Source organism: Echinops telfairi, unplaced genomic scaffold (genome assembly GCF_000313985.2).
Source record: "Echinops telfairi isolate 266 unplaced genomic scaffold, ASM31398v2 ScPeMD7_5805;HRSCAF=6673, whole genome shotgun sequence".
In the NCBI taxonomy this organism is placed as follows: domain Eukaryota; kingdom Metazoa; phylum Chordata; class Mammalia; order Afrosoricida; family Tenrecidae; genus Echinops; species Echinops telfairi.
In genome coordinates, this window is record NW_022109704.1 from 2,067,875 (window position 1) to 2,084,260 (window position 16,386).

Consider the following 16,386-nt stretch of genomic DNA (forward strand, 5'->3'; position numbering starts at 1 on the left):
GAACAAAACGCTGTCCCCTCCATGATGGAAGTGGTCCTATGTAATCAACCTGCCACCAAGTTGCTGGTTGATCTCCCCGAGGAATGTTCCCATATCTTGGACTTACTGTTGGTTTCTGCTGCTGGCAAATGGGGCACTCAGCAGTGGCAGTGGCCAAGTCAGCCTTGGTGAGTGGAAGTCCATGTTGCTGTGCCCATGCATAACCTCCATCCCTGCCACCATGTCCACTTTGTTCATGTGCCCATTGGGCGATAACAGGAGTGGCAGAGGACTTGCTGGAGGCCATGGGCTTTCTACTCCTGCCTTTTGTCTGAAGTGCTGCACTGCTCTCTGCAGTGGCCACCCCCTGGCACAGTCCCACCAGCAGTGTATAAGGGTCTCAGTCTCTGCCCCCTGCCCCCATCGGTTGTCGGTTTTTTTCTTTGATCATTGTCATTAATGCTTTTAAGGGTTTTTGGAGGTATTAGAAAACATACAAAATAAACCGGCATGAAAAATGATGGCGCAAAAAATAGGTCCTATAGACATGATTTGAATGAACCCAGGAAAGGCAGGACTACTAGTTACCTCAAATGTGAACGTGCTGTTAAAACTATCAGTAAAAGCTTTTCAGTGGAGAGTTGTGCAAGTGGCCACAATGCGCACAACAATGAAATCTGATGGATCCAGAAGTAAAACCAGGGCTCTACAGTGAAGGAAGAAAGAAGAAAGGGTGGGGGGGGGGGCACTCATTCATTTACCTTTGTGTCAGGCACGGTTCTAGGCACACTTGGCCAAGGGAAGCATATGTTCTGTAGGAGAGGAGAGATGATAAACCAATATGTGTGTGTATCCAAATATATATATTTAAATCATGGTAAATACTATGGAGGGGGCAAGAAAGAGAAAAATCAAGATGGAGATGGTCACTATTCCAAATAAATAGAATGTTAAGGAAACCTTACATTTGAACCAAAAAAGCCCATTGTCGTGGAGTCAATTCTGACTCATTGAACATGACCCCCAAATACCTGGAGGAAACAGGGAGTGCAAATGCCCACGTGCGAGTGTGGGTGGGAGGGGAGGGGAGGCCAGGAGCAGTTGGAGTGACCCACTCACCGCCATTGAGTCCATACCAATTCACAGCGACCCTCTAGGGTAGGGTAGAACTGCTCTTGTGAGTTTCCGAGACTGTAACTATTTACAGGATTAGAAAGCCCCATCTTTCTTCTGTGGAACCGGATAGTGATTTTGAACTGCTGAGCTCAGTTGCTGAGGCTGTAGTAGAGGAACAGAAATAGGGAGAGGGAGAGAGAGAGAGAGAAAGAGAGGGAGGGAGGGGCCAGAGAGGCAGAGAGAGGAAAGATAGTGTCTCACTTTTAGGCTATTAAAATACTTTGCTCTGCAGAAGATTAAGGAGCTGTTAAAAAGTTTTTTGAATGAGGGATTGACGTGTCTGACTTAATGTTTGAACAGGGTCTCTTCAGTTGCCGTGTTGAGAACAGATTGTGTAGGACGAAAGAGGAGAGCACGCGGATAAGACAACTTCAGCGATCATATAATGGTGGTTTAATCGAGGGCGATAACAAGAGGTGAAAGTGGTGATGAATGATTGGGCTTTGAGCATGTTGTAAAGCTGACGGAATTCACTCATGGATTTGATGAAGGATGTGAGGGAGACAAGTGTTGAGGAAGATGCCAGAATTGTTGGTGTGAGCAACTGGAAGCCTGGAATTACTACTTCCTAAATGGCTTAAAACCACTACCAACCAATCAATCCTGACTCCTAGCAGCGCTACATAGGGTTTCTGAGGCTGTAGCTTTGTATGGGAGTCCACTGCCTCACCTTGTCCCCGGGAGAAGCTAGTGCCTTTGAAGCCCTGATCTTGTGGTTGACAGTCTGACATTGAACCAACTGTACCACCAGGGCTGGTTTGGACATGTCAGGTTGTAACTAACAGCTTGACATCTAAAAGGAGATGTCAAATAAGCAGTTGGGTATCTGAGTCTATAGTTCAGAGAGGGTAGAGAATTGGAAGTCTTTAGCTCTACAAGGCAGTTCCACCTTGCTCAAGAGCAGCGGTTCTCAACCTTCCTCATGCCACAACCCTTTGATACAGTTCTTCATGTGGTGACCCTCCAACCATAAAATTTTTTTTCAAGGTCTGTTTGTTGACCTTTAGGAGTGTTTTCCAGTCGATTCTGATGGGAATTGACTTTAGGGCCAAGCCCTGACCTCAGAGTCTATTTTTGGTACCCCCTCAGGACTTCCTTGCTCTGCTCCCCTTGTTCTGTTGAACGCCATTAGTGTTTTGCCTCAGTGTAGTGGGGTCAGACCGGCCTCAATTCCCAGTGTCTCCAGTGTTATCCCCTGGAGGGCTATGGGTCAGTGAGGGATACTGTGTCTCATAGTGGGGCCGGCCCTATAGTCCTCTCTGTGAATTGGCTGCTCTGAGCAGGGATATCGTCCCCAAGGCTGGTGGACCAGAATGTGCTCCACTCTCTTCCTCCCCCTTCATTTGCTCCTGTGTGCTGATCAAACATGTCCCTCTCCGAGCTGTAGCTTCAGTGCTACCCTCTGAAGTACATTCTTCTGGGGGGAGGGATGGCTGTCCATGTAGTTGGAATTGGGCTGGCCCCTCAGACGTTCTACTGGTTCCCTGCATAAAATTATTTTTGTTGCTACTTCATAACTGTAATTTTGCGACTGTTATGAATCAGGTGACCCCTATGAAGGGTCCTTCGATCCCCAAAGGGGTCGCAACCCACAGGTTGAGAACGGCTGCTCTATAGGGTCACCATGAGTCAGACTTGACTCAATGGCAGTGGTGTGTGTTTTGAAGGAGTGAATGTCTACCAGTTTGTCGCACGGTGATTAACAACCTGTGATATGCTGATGACACAACCAACCTTGCTTGAAAGCTAAGAGGCCTTCAACCATTCCCTGCTCACGAAGATCAAAGACTACATACAGCCTTACAACTAAATGTAAAGAAAACAACAATCTTCACAACTGGACTGATAGACCAGGTTGACTAGAGAAACAAATCCAGAGACACTCATATATATGTATGAGAGAATTTTATATCAAGTAATGATGCATCAATAAAATATCCCAGCCCAATCCAGATCAAGTCCAGAAGTTCTGTATTAGCTCATACGTCCGATATTAGTCCATGAAATCTTCAGACTCATGCAGCACCTGCAATGATGCCGAATGCAGGAAGATCACAGGCTAGTGGGTGGACAGTCTTGTGGGTCCAGTGGCAGTGGACGCATCTCCAGGGCTCTGGCTGCTGTCAGCGTGGCTCCATGTGGCTTGTCAACAGGAATGTGAAGCAGAGTGTCCTGCCTCCAGGGAGGAAGAGATGAAGCTCCCAGAAATCTCACAAGAAGGCCACATACATAGAAGGGCATCAATCGGGTGGTAACCTGATTGACAGGCCAACTTCACCCCTAACACCTATTTATCAAGTTGACATTAAATTATATAACCACCCCGTGAACCAAGAGGTAACAACATGATAAACAGAGAAAAAATTGAAGTTGTCAAGGAGTTCATTCTGCTTGCATTGACATCACACTCATGGTAGTAATAGTCAAGAAATCAAACAACATATTACATCGGACAAATCTGCTGCAAAAGACCTTATGAAAATGTTCAGGAGCCATATACGAGGGGGTACCCTCCAAAAACTGATGCTCATTTGTTTTTTTGATGCGAGGAGGATAGTGCATTTGGAGTTCATTTCACCAGGTCAGATTGTTAATCAAGCTTTCTGTTTAGAGGTTCTGAAAAGATTGCATAACAACGTGGGACAACAAAGGCCTGATTTGTGGCATAAGGGAGACTGGTTTTGGTGCCATGACAATGCACGTTGATCACACAACCATCTCAGTGTGCCAGGTTTTGGCTAAAAACAGCATGCCTCTTTTGTCCCACACACCTTACTCACGCTGACCTTGCTCAATAGGACTTCTTTTTGTTTCTGAGAATGGGATTGCAGATTTGACAATTCAGTGTAATGGAGAGTACTTTGAAGGTGATAAGGTTTTTATTTTTTTTTAAATTAAATACATAGCTTTGGGGGGGGGCTGTTTTTTGGGGGGGTACCCCGTCGTATGTCACTTCATGGACTAAGGTATGGCTGCCCCAAGCCATGGTAAATTTAATTGCCTCAAAAACATGTAAAAGCAGGGCAATGAATGAGAAACACTGAATTAATACTTTTGAATTACAGCATTGACAAAGAACAGTGACAATATGATAAAGTGCTTATGGAGCCTTGGTGGGGTAGTGGGGGTGTGCTGGGCTGCTGACTGCAAGGTCAGTAGTTTGAGTCCAGCAGGCTCTCCTGACGAAGCTTTCTGCTCCCACGATGATTTAAAACTTCAGGAATGTAATAGGCCAGTTTTATTCTATCCCTGTAAATCAGAACCAAACTGATGGCAGTGGGTTTGGTTTTGCATTTGATAGGGACTTTTAGAGGAATGAAAACAATCTTTGTTGGAAGCAGTACAGACATGATGCTCCTTAGAAGCAAAAATGGCAAGACTTTGTCTCACGTTATCAGGAGAGGCCAGTTCCTGGAGGACATCACACTTGGTAAAGGGTGAGTGAAAGAGAGGGAGACTCTCAGTGAGATGGTCACATGGCTCCAACGGTGGGCTCTAACCATAGCAATGGTGGTGAGGCTGGTGCAAGACGACCAGGCAGTGTTCTGTTCTACTGAGTCAGAACCGACTCCAGGGCACCCAACCAAAGGGAGTGAATGTGCACCCGGAAAGGATGACGACTGATCCTTAGAACATCAACATTTAGAGGTTAGGGAGAAAGGAGGAAAATAGAGCAGCTTGCTGGCTAAGAATGAAGGCAAAGTATCTCAGAAGCAAAGTGAAGAAAATGTTGCAAAAAGGGTGGAGGATTGCGTCAAGTAAGATGAGGGATATATTTATTAACATGAAAAACAGCCTTAGCAAGACATGTTTTGATTAGGTAGTGGAGACGTACACTGGCAACTTGAGAATGAGATCAGGTAGCTTATTTGTAAAGATTCCTTTGGGGACAACTGGTGGACCTTGGAACACTGACTGGGTATTTGATATTAAATAGTGTTTCAATCACAATGATCATGCCGTTATGGTTAAGAAAACTCTTGAAAGAAGAGACTCCATTGAGGTTTTTACCTGTTTTATATGATCATTGCTGCTGGGTTTGCTCCTGTTTGTGTGTTTCTACAGGGAAATCGGGATGGGGGGCCTTGCCCAAAAGATGAGGGCGGAGGGAAATGGGGAGTCAACATCAATGGGGGCAAGAAGGAAGGAAAAGTTCCAAAGTTGACTGTGGTGATGACTGCACAATCCTTCTTGATAGGATTGAATTATTAAATTGTATGTTAATTGTACAGATCTTTTTTTTAGATCACTTTTTAAAGACTCCAATTCTGCCCCCAGAATGGCTGAAATTGTCTCATGCTTTCATTAGAGCATATGAGGATTTCCAGGGTTTTTTTATCCTGTAATTTTCATTCTCCTTTTAATTATAAATTTTACACCAGTGGGGCCCACCAATTTCTACCCAGTGTGTAGAAACTTCCGTGAACAGCACTGATCTGCTGCTGTTGCTCGCCACTAGAGGGACCCTCTGAGCACAAGGTTGTCTCGAGCACGAGCACAGTACAGCAGTGGCAGCACAAACAACACCGACATCCAACTCAGCCATTCGAGGTCATTTCCACTCACAGCAAGCCTGTAGGCCAGAGTAAACTGCAGCCCTGTGGGTCTGAGACTTCACGAGAGCAGACAGCCTCATCTTTCCCAGGGAGTGCTGGTGGTTGGTTTGAACTGAGGACTTGGCTTTTGCACCCCCAGCAGAACCGGCCATACCAGCAGGCTCCTTTGGGGGTCAGGTCAGAGTAGCTGAGAGACCACTGACATTTACATTCCTACTAGAGAGAAATGCTTTCTCCTTAGTCACACCTCAATTAGTCTAATTTGTATTTTCCGTCACCCCACCCCCATGCCCTGAAAGAACTTTGCTTATCAGTGTCTCTATTTTTTTGATCATGTCCTCTAATGCACAGCCGTTCCATGGTTTCCCACTGCTTACAGTTCCAAACAAACATGCGGCGGGCTAGGGCAGGCTTTCCAGTGCTGCCTCCACTGACATCTCAATAGCCCCACCGGGGGCTCCCTCCACAACAGGCTTCCCTCGTGGCTTCTTTCTGGTTCTCTACACAGACCTGTTTCTCTCCAACTACCAGCCCACAGCAATGGAAGTCTCTCTTTGGAGAACTTAAACCCATAACTGTGTCACATTCATATGCTTTTGTATTTCCCAGATGCTGTTTCTCTCTCGAAGGGCGAATATTTCTCGACCTCCAACCGCTTAGTACAATTCTCGTGAACTGCTGCACAAACATGTGTAGAGACGGGGAGGAGCGGCAGGAGAGAGCACGCTTTAATGTGCTTCTCCCCCAGGCTGCCCCTCCACCTATTCATATAGTCCTCGGAATACGCCCATCTTCAGTCCCGTTTCTTATCCCAGTACAGAAAGGGGAAACGGAGTTAGGGGCAGTGTCAGGGAAGGAAAGGGAACCCTAGGAGCAGGGGGCTTCCAGCTGGCTTTTCCCACTGTCCTTTCCTCCTACCCCAAGTCAGTGTTATCTGGTCTCCTGCATCACTGACCTTCACTGCACTGAAACCTGGGCAGGAGCCTACAGTCATTTGTCCACATTCTCTCAGATTTTCCTTGTCAAGTTCACATTGTTAGGATGGTGGGGTGCATCCTGGGAGGTAGCCAAGCTAGACTAAAGCGGAGTTCAGGGGTCTTGGAAAGGATGCAACTTTCATTGAGCAACATGAACAGCCTGGAGGTGGGGACAGACAGTAAGGGCAGGAACAAAACAAAACAAAAACACAAAGTAGGAAGACACCAGAGCGTCTAAATAACTGATAAAAGTTTAATACATTAAAACCAGATATTTATCACTTATATTGCATTTGCCATTTCTGAACAATACAAAGAGGCAAATAGTGACATTTCATAAAAATTTTGATACTTCATTCCCTTCCCTAAGACCCAGTCCTCCCTCACATATTCCCTCCCACTCCTACAGAACTCTGTCCTGAATGAAACACTTAAATACATCATAAATAGTACATTATGAAAAAAAAATAGCAAGAACTGTTTCTTTCCTTCTTGTAAAAAAGAACACGGCAGCAAAGACAGGCAGCCAGAAACTGGCTGGAGGTGTCTAATATAGACAGTTACTCAGGGTACAGACTAACCTATGTCAAGGCAGGGTGGGGAGACAGAGGATAATATGGGAGCTCAGTAATCTGCCTGAGGTGCCATGGCCCCCCGCTCTTCCTGACCAAAGTGGGCGGGTCCACCTGATGAAGGACCACCACCTTTGGAGAGGATTTACTTAACCCATTTTAACCTTTTCTGCACAAAGAGAGGGGACAGGGCATGTGGCAGAGCACTGACCTCACCCAAGGCAAGAGTCTGCTGGCTCCCCACGAGTTTAAGAAAATAGTCTCGCACTTCATAAAATCTGGACTGCCTGCTCCACTGACACAGGTGTCCCTCCCCCTCAGCTTCACAAACAGCAGAACACTGTGGGAACAAAAGGGGAAGAACAAAGAGGAGATCTCCTTTGGAGAGGCTGTACAATTCCTTTGATAAGTCTTTATATTTAGAAAAACAAGCAGAATACATTTCAAATCGCAAAACAGTAATAATCATGATGGCTTGGCAGTTACTAAGGTCCTGCCTAGAAAGGGAGCTATTTCTTAGCCCCATTGTTTTAACAAAAGGGGTAAAAATTACCCCAGGTCCCACTCTCTCCATTCCTTCAGCCCTAACAAATCCATCCAGAGAGGCAAGAAAGGAGAAAGGCTCCTGGCAGAGCAAATACCACACTTCCGCTTCCTGAACACCGGGCTCTTCGAAGGGGGTCCTGTGAACACACATACTCAGCTCTCTGATACTTTTGATCTGAAATAGTCTTCAGTTGAAATGTGTGCTGTGCACTTTTTTTTTCCTTTAAGAAAAAATTTTTTAAGTAAAATAAATAAAGGTTTGGAGGTGGTTAAAGACCTTCATGCCACCAAAAACCTTTCTGAAGATTGCAGGGATTCTTCGGGAAAGAGCTAAGATAGGATAATGTGCCAGCCAGTCTGTCCTGAGGGGTTAGGAGTCCACCTCCTGGTGAACAGTGGATGAGGGGGAAGAAAACCAAGTCTGGCACCCCACTTCCCGTACACACAAGAGGGTTGGAACAATCAGTCGTGGAAGCCAACACGAGCCAGTTGGAAATGCATGTCACCCGCTCTGGCGAAGAGGAGAGCTGCTGTCCTCAACTGTCCAAGGCACTGGTGCCCATTCACGAGGAGGAGGAGGGGGAGAGGAGATTCTTCTTCAGGCAGGAGAGCGCGAGGGAGCAAGCTCCTCTGGACTCCATGACACTCCTCTTTCTTTCGATGATCAAGAAGAAACTCAGCACTGCTGGGGCCATAGAGGTGGTGAAGTCTTATTCCAGGTTTGCTGAGGCTTTACGCTCACTGAAGAGAGAAGAGGCCATGTTAAGGACAGGGGAGGGCAATGAGTGAGAGAGGAAGGAGTGGGCAATTTCAAGATAATTTATTTCTACATGGCTAGCAGTTTTCTTCTATTTCAGCCTGTTTCCAAACACAAAGGTATAAAATGTACAGAATAAAAATAATTTAGGTGGCACCCAGTCCCTCTACCCTGGCCAACAAATCCTGCGCTCCATTCCACCAGTGGTCCTCCTCAACCCTTTGAAGCATTCACCTTCCCCACAGCCCTATCACATACTCACATGGGAGAACTCTGACTCTGTAATTTCAAGCTTTTCCAGGAGGGATGAACTAAAAGGTAGGGGTGGGGGCAAGAAGAGATGAAAAATTAGAATAGGAAAAAAGGGTTCTCCTCTTATGTCAATTCTTAAGCTATTACTCCATTTTTCATCTCAGAATCAATCTCATCAACTCAGAAAGGGTGGTTAAGGAACTACGCATGAATTCATTAGCTTCTCGAGCATGAGGAATGACTTCCTAGTAGCCTTCCTGTCTTCAATCCGCAGCACGGTTGGAAGCCTCTAAGGTGACCACTAGTAACCCTTGCCTCCTGACAGTCACATGAAATCAGGCCAAAACCCAGAGCGACCCTACAGAGCAGAGGACAACTAACTGCCCCACAAGACTCTGACCTCTATGAAAGCAGATTGCCACAACGTTCTCCTGCAGAACAGCTGGAAGGTCCAAGATGCCAACCTGCCACTTGTAGCCAAGTGCTTAAGCACTGTGCCACCAGGGCTCCTTCCGGGCACTCGTGCCTTCATGCCACTCCCCTCTACCAGGTGGGCCATTTGTGGCTCTTTCCTAATGAACAGAAGGCAGCACCAGGGATGGGATGTCGGTTCCAAGAACAGGTAACAAACAGTGTCATTTTCACTTGGGCTCATGCTCTCACTTCTCTCTCGTTTGCCCACCAAGAAGGGAAGCTAGCTCACATACTAACATCAATCAAGGTTGTGCAGAGGGTCACTTGACAATGAACTAAGAGTACCAAGGGCCTACAAGGAACTGAATTCTGTCCCCAGGTGAGCCTTCAAATGAGATGGATGTCTAAATGAACAGTTTGACTGTAATCTCCTGAGACCCCGAGCCAAAGGCACCCAGCTAAGCCACACCTAGATTCTTGATGCTCAAAAACTGTAAGATAATGTTTGTTGTACTCAGTTGTTAACCCTTAGGGTAATTTGTTATGCAACAATAGATAATACAGAATTTAGTAACTGAATGTACGGTGCTGCAATAATAAGAATATATTATGTCAGCATTTGTGGAACTACATAGGAAATAAAACCTCCTGAGAACTCCCTCTATCCTAAACAGTGCGTTAGAGAGATGAGTATAGAAAAATTAAAGGCATAAATCTGACTTGAGCAGTTAAAACTTTGTCAGCAGACCTCCCCTATGATGTGCGCTGGATCTGATCTGGTTTCCAAAATGTTCTGTATTGTTTGGTTTGGTCTTTGTTTGCTCACAGTACAGTGTATCTCAGAGGTGTTGTGTGTTTGATGTTCCTCCGTTGTTCGGTATATGAAACTCGGACTTGACAAACCTATAGACACAGCAACTAGAGTAAGGATTTCGGGTGGGGGTGGGTGGGGGGGAGTTAGTGGTGGTGGAGGGGTTAAGGGGAGACGATGTCAAGGTGTCCATGTAGGAAAAAAAATGGTGGAAACAGTGTGGTAGCAATTGTACAATTCTACTGGAGGTGATTGAATTCTGTAATGATACATTTTTTTAAAAAAAGGAATATATTATGTAAGGATGGCTTTGGACAAGGGAAGTGGGCTTAGAGAGCAATTTATGTGAAAGCTGAACACACAACAGAATTCTGGATTTCAGGGGGCTTATTAGTGAGGCATTGAAGGAGTAAGAAAAAAACGGTCATGAAATTGGAGGGAAAGAGATCCCCATCATGCAGTAGCAAAGAGTTTTACAACAATGCTATTTGAAGAGATAAGGAAAGTAAATATGTGCCTAATGAACTGAGTAATTTAGCTAAGGAGACTTCCAAGCAGAGTGTTCAAAGTGCCGCGTGGTTTCCTCTGGAGATTTACAGTGAAACGTGAGAGGAAGGAGGTAGATTGAAGCAAGGGCTGGACCAACAACCTCGGAGCCAGGACTTGATGGTCTGGAAAATTCTCAGCATCTCCAGATGGCAAATTATTCTAAAATTAAAAAGTGGGTTTTTAATAAAGATCCAATTCAGGGCAGTCCTAGAAAAATGTGGTCTGAAAATGAAGCTGAGAGATTGACTATAAATATTTTATTAAGATCTCAGAAAACTCAAAGATGGTGCCTCTGAATACTATTCAGTCATCAAAAAGGCCATTCAGAGATTACGCTCTCAAATCCTCTCAACTGCTCAACAGGGTCTTTCAGAAGTTTAGAGCTTACCAGGAAGAGATTTGTGAGTACAGGTTTGTCTAATAGAATAAATCCAATGAAATGTACAGGAACCCACAACAGTGTGGAGAGAACTCTAACAGAAGAAACACTGCCAACCTGTACTACAATAGAAGAGGAAAACCAAACCAAGCCAGAGCCGCAGCCCTCTGACTCATGGTCATCCCCAGATGTGACAAAACAGAACTATTCCACAGATGCTCTTGACTACCATGTTTACAGAAGCAGTTTGCCAGCTGGGTAGGTTCAAAATGCCAACCTATAGATGAGCAGCTGACCACCAGCCACTCGTGTGACATTCAGGCTCCCCAAAATAGGAACAGTAGGAAGTGAAGGGAGTCTGGAGGGCCCACCAAATCCTGGCAGGAAGGCAGATGGGAAACACAGCCTGGCACAAAGGGTGAGCCAGAGGGCAAAACCCAGAGCCCAGAGTGTCCGTTCAGAAACCAGGAGAACGATGTTCAGCAGGTGAGATTTACCAGTGAATGTCTAACATTTTCTGGATTTCAGAATTGCTAAGGATCAATGACTCCTTTGTGCCTCTCTTTGCCCCTCCTACACGTGAATGTGTATAGCAGTTATCTTAGGCCTGTCTTAGCCCTCTACTGCAGGTTGGTTGCATGTAAGGCAGACAACGTGTCCTTTAGTTTCACAGGTCCACACATGAAGGAGTACTGTATTAGAGGAGCTGGACTAAGGAGCTTCAGCCAGGAGCCTCATCTACACTTGGATCTGATGCTGTATCAGACTTCTGGAAGGCTTGCAAAGGCATGTTTTGTACATGGGAGGGATGTGAATCACTGGGAAATAGAGGGTAGGCTGTGACAGCTTCCCCAATGCTCCTGCTATACGCAACACTATGCAATCTCTTCCTCTGAAACGTGGGCTAGATTTAGTGAAGAGAATGCAGTACAGGAGATGGGATGTTAATTCTGAAACCGAATTACAAAAAGACCGTGGTTTCTGCTTAGGTGTTTCTAGTTCACTCGCTAAGGGAACTTGGATAAGGTTCTGAGATGTACTACGGCGAGGGCCATTTGGCAAACTAAGCAATAGGCTCCCAGTCCAACTGCCTACAAGGAAATGTGTCCTGGCAGTAAGTACATAAGCGAGCTGAACAGCAAACCCTCTTTCAGGTCAGGTCAGTTCAGTTCAGTTCAGACTCAATAGCCCTGACCTGACTGACATGTCCTAAGAGAACTTGAGGGCAAAGCTTAAATTGTGCCAGAATCTTGACCCCCCAGATACTATGAAGTTAGTTATTTTGAATCATAACATTTGTGGGCAATTTATTTGATGCAATGGGTAACTCACACCATAAACCCACTGCCATCAAGTCAATTCTCTTATCAACCCTATAGGACCGAGTAGAACTGCCCCAAAGGGTATCTCAGGTTGCAAATCTTTACGGATAACTGCTCCTTTTTAAACCCAGAGTGGGATGGTGTATTTGAACCTCTGACTTTTCAGTTAGTGTTTAAGCACTGCGGCAGCAATATTCCTTGTTCACACAGGGAACAAAATTAAGCCACAATCTATCTGCTGGAACCTTTTGTAATGTTGATTATTCATTGTTTTTACTGTCCAGGAAATCTCTCCAGACTTAAAAATCCTAAGCTAAGAACAAGAACCTTCATTGAACTCAACAGAATGAAGATTAGCTGGGCTGTTTTGACTGAGTCAACCGCCCCCCAAAAAAGCTCTCATATGAAGGCTTCCCACTAATTCTAAAATAATAGAGATGTTGTCATACTTTTCTAAATGTTGAAAAATGAGTTAAGAAGGTGAACCTGCAATGAATGTACAAATGTGCTTTACACAATTGATGTGTGTATGGATTGTGGTAAAAGTTGTACGAGCCCCTAATAAAATTATAAAAAAGAAAAAAGAGTTGTATGTGCCCCTAATAAAATGATTTTTTTTTAAAAAGGTGAACCTGTACAAATCTGATGAGAGGAGAAAGACAAATAATGGTCCCTAGGAAAAAACTCTATCTCCAGGGGAAAGAACAACGGAAACCATGGGGGAAGGGAGACAGTGATCAGTGTGAGACATGGAAATAATAATAATTTATAACCTATCAAGGGGTCACGAGGGTGGGGGGAGAAGGGGAGAAAAAAGAGGAGCTGATACCAAGGGCTTAATAGAAAGTAACTGTCTAGAAAAGAATGATGGCAACATATGTACAAATATTCCTGATACAACTGATGTATGGATTGTAATAAGCATTGTAAGAGCTCTCAATAAAATGATTAAAAAAACCAAAAACACTCTATCTTTCTTGATGGTATGCACCTGAACAAAAGGAACAGGGTACCAACCTTGCAGCTAGCATGTGCAAATCCTGTCCAGCTACAGGTGTGCAGCTGGGGTCCGAAATAAACGACTCCTCATTGGTTTCTTCCATAGGTGGAGTCTGAGGTAAAACATCCGGGCGACCGAGGGGGACCCCTAAAAAAGAGAAGAAAATCAATAAATATTACAGAGAAGAAAATGGGGTAGGGAGGAATCAAGGCAAACATGCAACAACTTGATTTTTCCTGGACAGGAAAGGGGAGCAGAATCTTTGTTAGTTAAACAGAAGGAAGGAAGGGGGTACCCATTACACGGGGACCCCACTCCTGGCGCTGACCTGGCTCCACTTCCGCCTTTGTGGTCACTTGGGCCTTGTGTTCCCCAGAGACTGCTGGCTGGCAGTAGGAGTTGCCGCTGGAGCCTGCTCGCCGAGAGAAAGATGCTCCAGACCGAAACTTTTTGGAAGGAGAAGGCTTCACTTCAAAAGGGAAAGAGAGAGCCTACTTAACACCCACCGCAGAAACCATCACCAAGACACAGACACACACCACCAGTGTCCCAACAAGCACCCAGACTTGCCACAAAGATGGGCTTTAGGAGCTACTCTCTAGGAATAGAGTGTCTCAGTTCATTCACTTTGGTAAGGAGCAGAAAGCCCAGAGGAATGAAGCCACAAACACATCTCCCCACTCATACCACTTGTAACCTTGACGGATGTGTCAACCTGATAAAATGTCCTCTGTCCCATAATTCCCTTTAACAGGATCTGCGAGTGAAACCTGACAAAGATAACTCTTTTATTTTCACTTGTCCTCAGTACCGGTACTTACACACCACTTAGAAAAGGCTTCGGAAGGCGTTTTTCCACATTTCTTAGGTTTGTCTGGCATGTCTAGGTTCTTGCCTTCCCGAGGGAAAGCTGATGCCCATGATGAGATGAGGAGTTGGAATGTGCCAGTGGAAGGCAGCATGGGAGCTTTGAATAGAACAATACTAACACTTCCCAGCCCCTAAGCAGAAATCAGAAAATGCTTCTCCAATAGCTTGAGTCTAATCTGAGAAGTCCTCAGCCCTACTAGGATTATAGACAAACAGTAAGACACTGGCCATATCCCTGCTCATCTCTGCCCACAAATGTCTGATCCTGCAGTCCCTCTAGCTCCCCGAGAAGCGCCCCTCACCTCAATGGCACATGTAGGGAGAGCCAGGGGGAAAGCAGCAACTTGGAAACGACGGGGACCGACAGAGCAACAGACACAAGGATGGGCAGCAGCTCTCACAGGATGTAGGTGGAGCAGGAGAAGAGGCCTTTGGCCTTGACAGCTCTCTGACAAAGGTGTCCTGCCCCCCATTTCTTGGGGGAAGGGAGCCCTTGGGGGGTCATCTGGTAGAAGCCACTTACAGGGGATCTTCTTGAACACTGTGTTGCACATGAAGCGCTGGAACCGTTCAGCATAGAAGCCTGGGCGATGCACTGACACGGTGTCCTGCAGAACAGAGGGACAGCTGTGGGGTTAGAGACGGAAAGCTCTCCAAGAGAGCAGTAGTCTAAGAGCCATTTCCCACTACATTGAGACCACTTCACGGATGAAAGGGTTAAGGACTAAACAGAAGGAACTGAGGGAAAGCTAGAGGAAGGGAGGCAGAACGGAAGAGGAGTCTCCAGCTGATTGCTGCTTACCCCATCGTGTACCAGAGCTTTCCAAGAGTGCTCCAACTTCTTAATAAACCTGCCAAGAAAAACTTCTATGAAGCATTCACAATGTTTTTGAATGAATTGCCCTCGTATTTTTCTATTTTAGAAGACTAGAGGGATAGTAGTAGTGGGAGAACTTAAAAAGAAAGTACTCTATGATAAGTTGACTTTCCAAAGAAAAGGCATGTTAGAGTTTGTTCAGCATGGAGAACAATGCTGTTTCTAGGTTTAAGTCAATTAACACCCCTGGATAGAGGTTAGTCAAAATGCCACTGGCAAGTGAGAGACAAGAATACCAATTGTAAAGCAAGAGCTTGACAGGTGGACAGGCAAACCTAGAAAGGGGAGTTAAAGTTGGAGCATACTCTCGGTCAGTGAATCACCTATTGCCCGGTGCTCATTGGAACCTGAAATCTTATATATACAGCAGAGCTGGCTCCAGCTCCTCCCTCATCATCATTCACTGCCGCTTAGTTGCACAGGCTAATAGTTTTTACAGAACACAGTGCTCTTCTTGTTTTTCCTCTGTAGAAGGGGAATGTGTTTCTAGCTATGTCCCAATGTGGAGTATGACTCATCTCACAGGTTTGTCACAGAAGAGTCAGACAGATGGCGTATTCTACCCTGGTGTTTCCGGGGACTGACTCAGCTTTCCACAGAAGGGATATGTCATGTTTGGGGAGATGGCAGAGTGAAGAAGCCCAAGGGAGAAGAACATCAAGGAAAAAAACTATCACTTGAAACTCCATGATGTAGACAACCACTCGGGATTCTTGCTTCAGGAAGAACTTGTTGACAAACCAGTTTACAGGAGACCCGTGAAGGGTTAGCCTTCCTCCCTGCCCCCAATCTGAGACCCACATGCTCCTCACCTGTACGACTGTAGAATGTCAATGATGCCAATATAAAGCAGTAACCTTTCCCCTTTATTATTCCGGGCAGGGATGCCACCCATACTGGGAAAGACAAGAAGGAAATGGTAAGAAAACAATCTTGACTAGCAGGTAAAGGCTTCTTCTAAGCTTGAGTCAAAACACATGGGAGAGACACAGAATACAGCTCTTACCATTTCCCATAAGCAGGGGAAGAACAGGATTCTCCCCATTACCCAAAGGACCGCTCTGGAGAATGTACAGTAACTTCTCTCCAATCTCACATACCTGCTGCTCCACCTCAGCTTTACCAAAAAAGAATGCAAAATCACCCTAGCACCGTAATTTTGAGAAGCTCTCCCAACTAAGTATATTCACATCTTTTTTTTTTAATCATTATATTAGGGGCTCATACAACTCATCACAATCCATACACACATTAATTGTGTAAAGCGCATTTGTACATTCATTGCCCTCATCATTCTCAAAACATTCCTCTCCACTTAAACCCCCGGCATTAGGTCCTCATTTTTCCCC

General features: G+C 45.3%; 1 protein-coding gene across 2 annotated transcripts in view; it reads right to left on the reverse strand.

Annotated features, from left to right (window-relative positions):
- Positions 1 to 6,921: 6,921 nt before the first annotated feature.
- The window catches only part of PIP5K1A (phosphatidylinositol-4-phosphate 5-kinase type 1 alpha), a 44,404-nt gene continuing 34,939 nt past the window's right edge, over positions 6,922 to 16,386 (reverse strand). For both annotated transcript variants that reach the window (XM_045295679.1, XM_045295680.1), the window contains 7 exons: positions 15,850 to 15,933; positions 14,963 to 15,011; positions 14,684 to 14,768; positions 13,619 to 13,759; positions 13,308 to 13,437; positions 8,826 to 8,874; positions 6,922 to 8,547 (listed from right to left, as the gene is read on the reverse strand). In XM_045295679.1, coding sequence (XP_045151614.1) covers positions 8,545 to 8,547; positions 8,826 to 8,874; positions 13,308 to 13,437; positions 13,619 to 13,759; positions 14,684 to 14,768; positions 14,963 to 15,011; positions 15,850 to 15,933 — 541 coding nt within the window. In that variant the 3' untranslated portion in view covers positions 6,922 to 8,544. The remainder of the gene's footprint in view (positions 8,548 to 8,825; positions 8,875 to 13,307; positions 13,438 to 13,618; positions 13,760 to 14,683; positions 14,769 to 14,962; positions 15,012 to 15,849; positions 15,934 to 16,386) is intronic.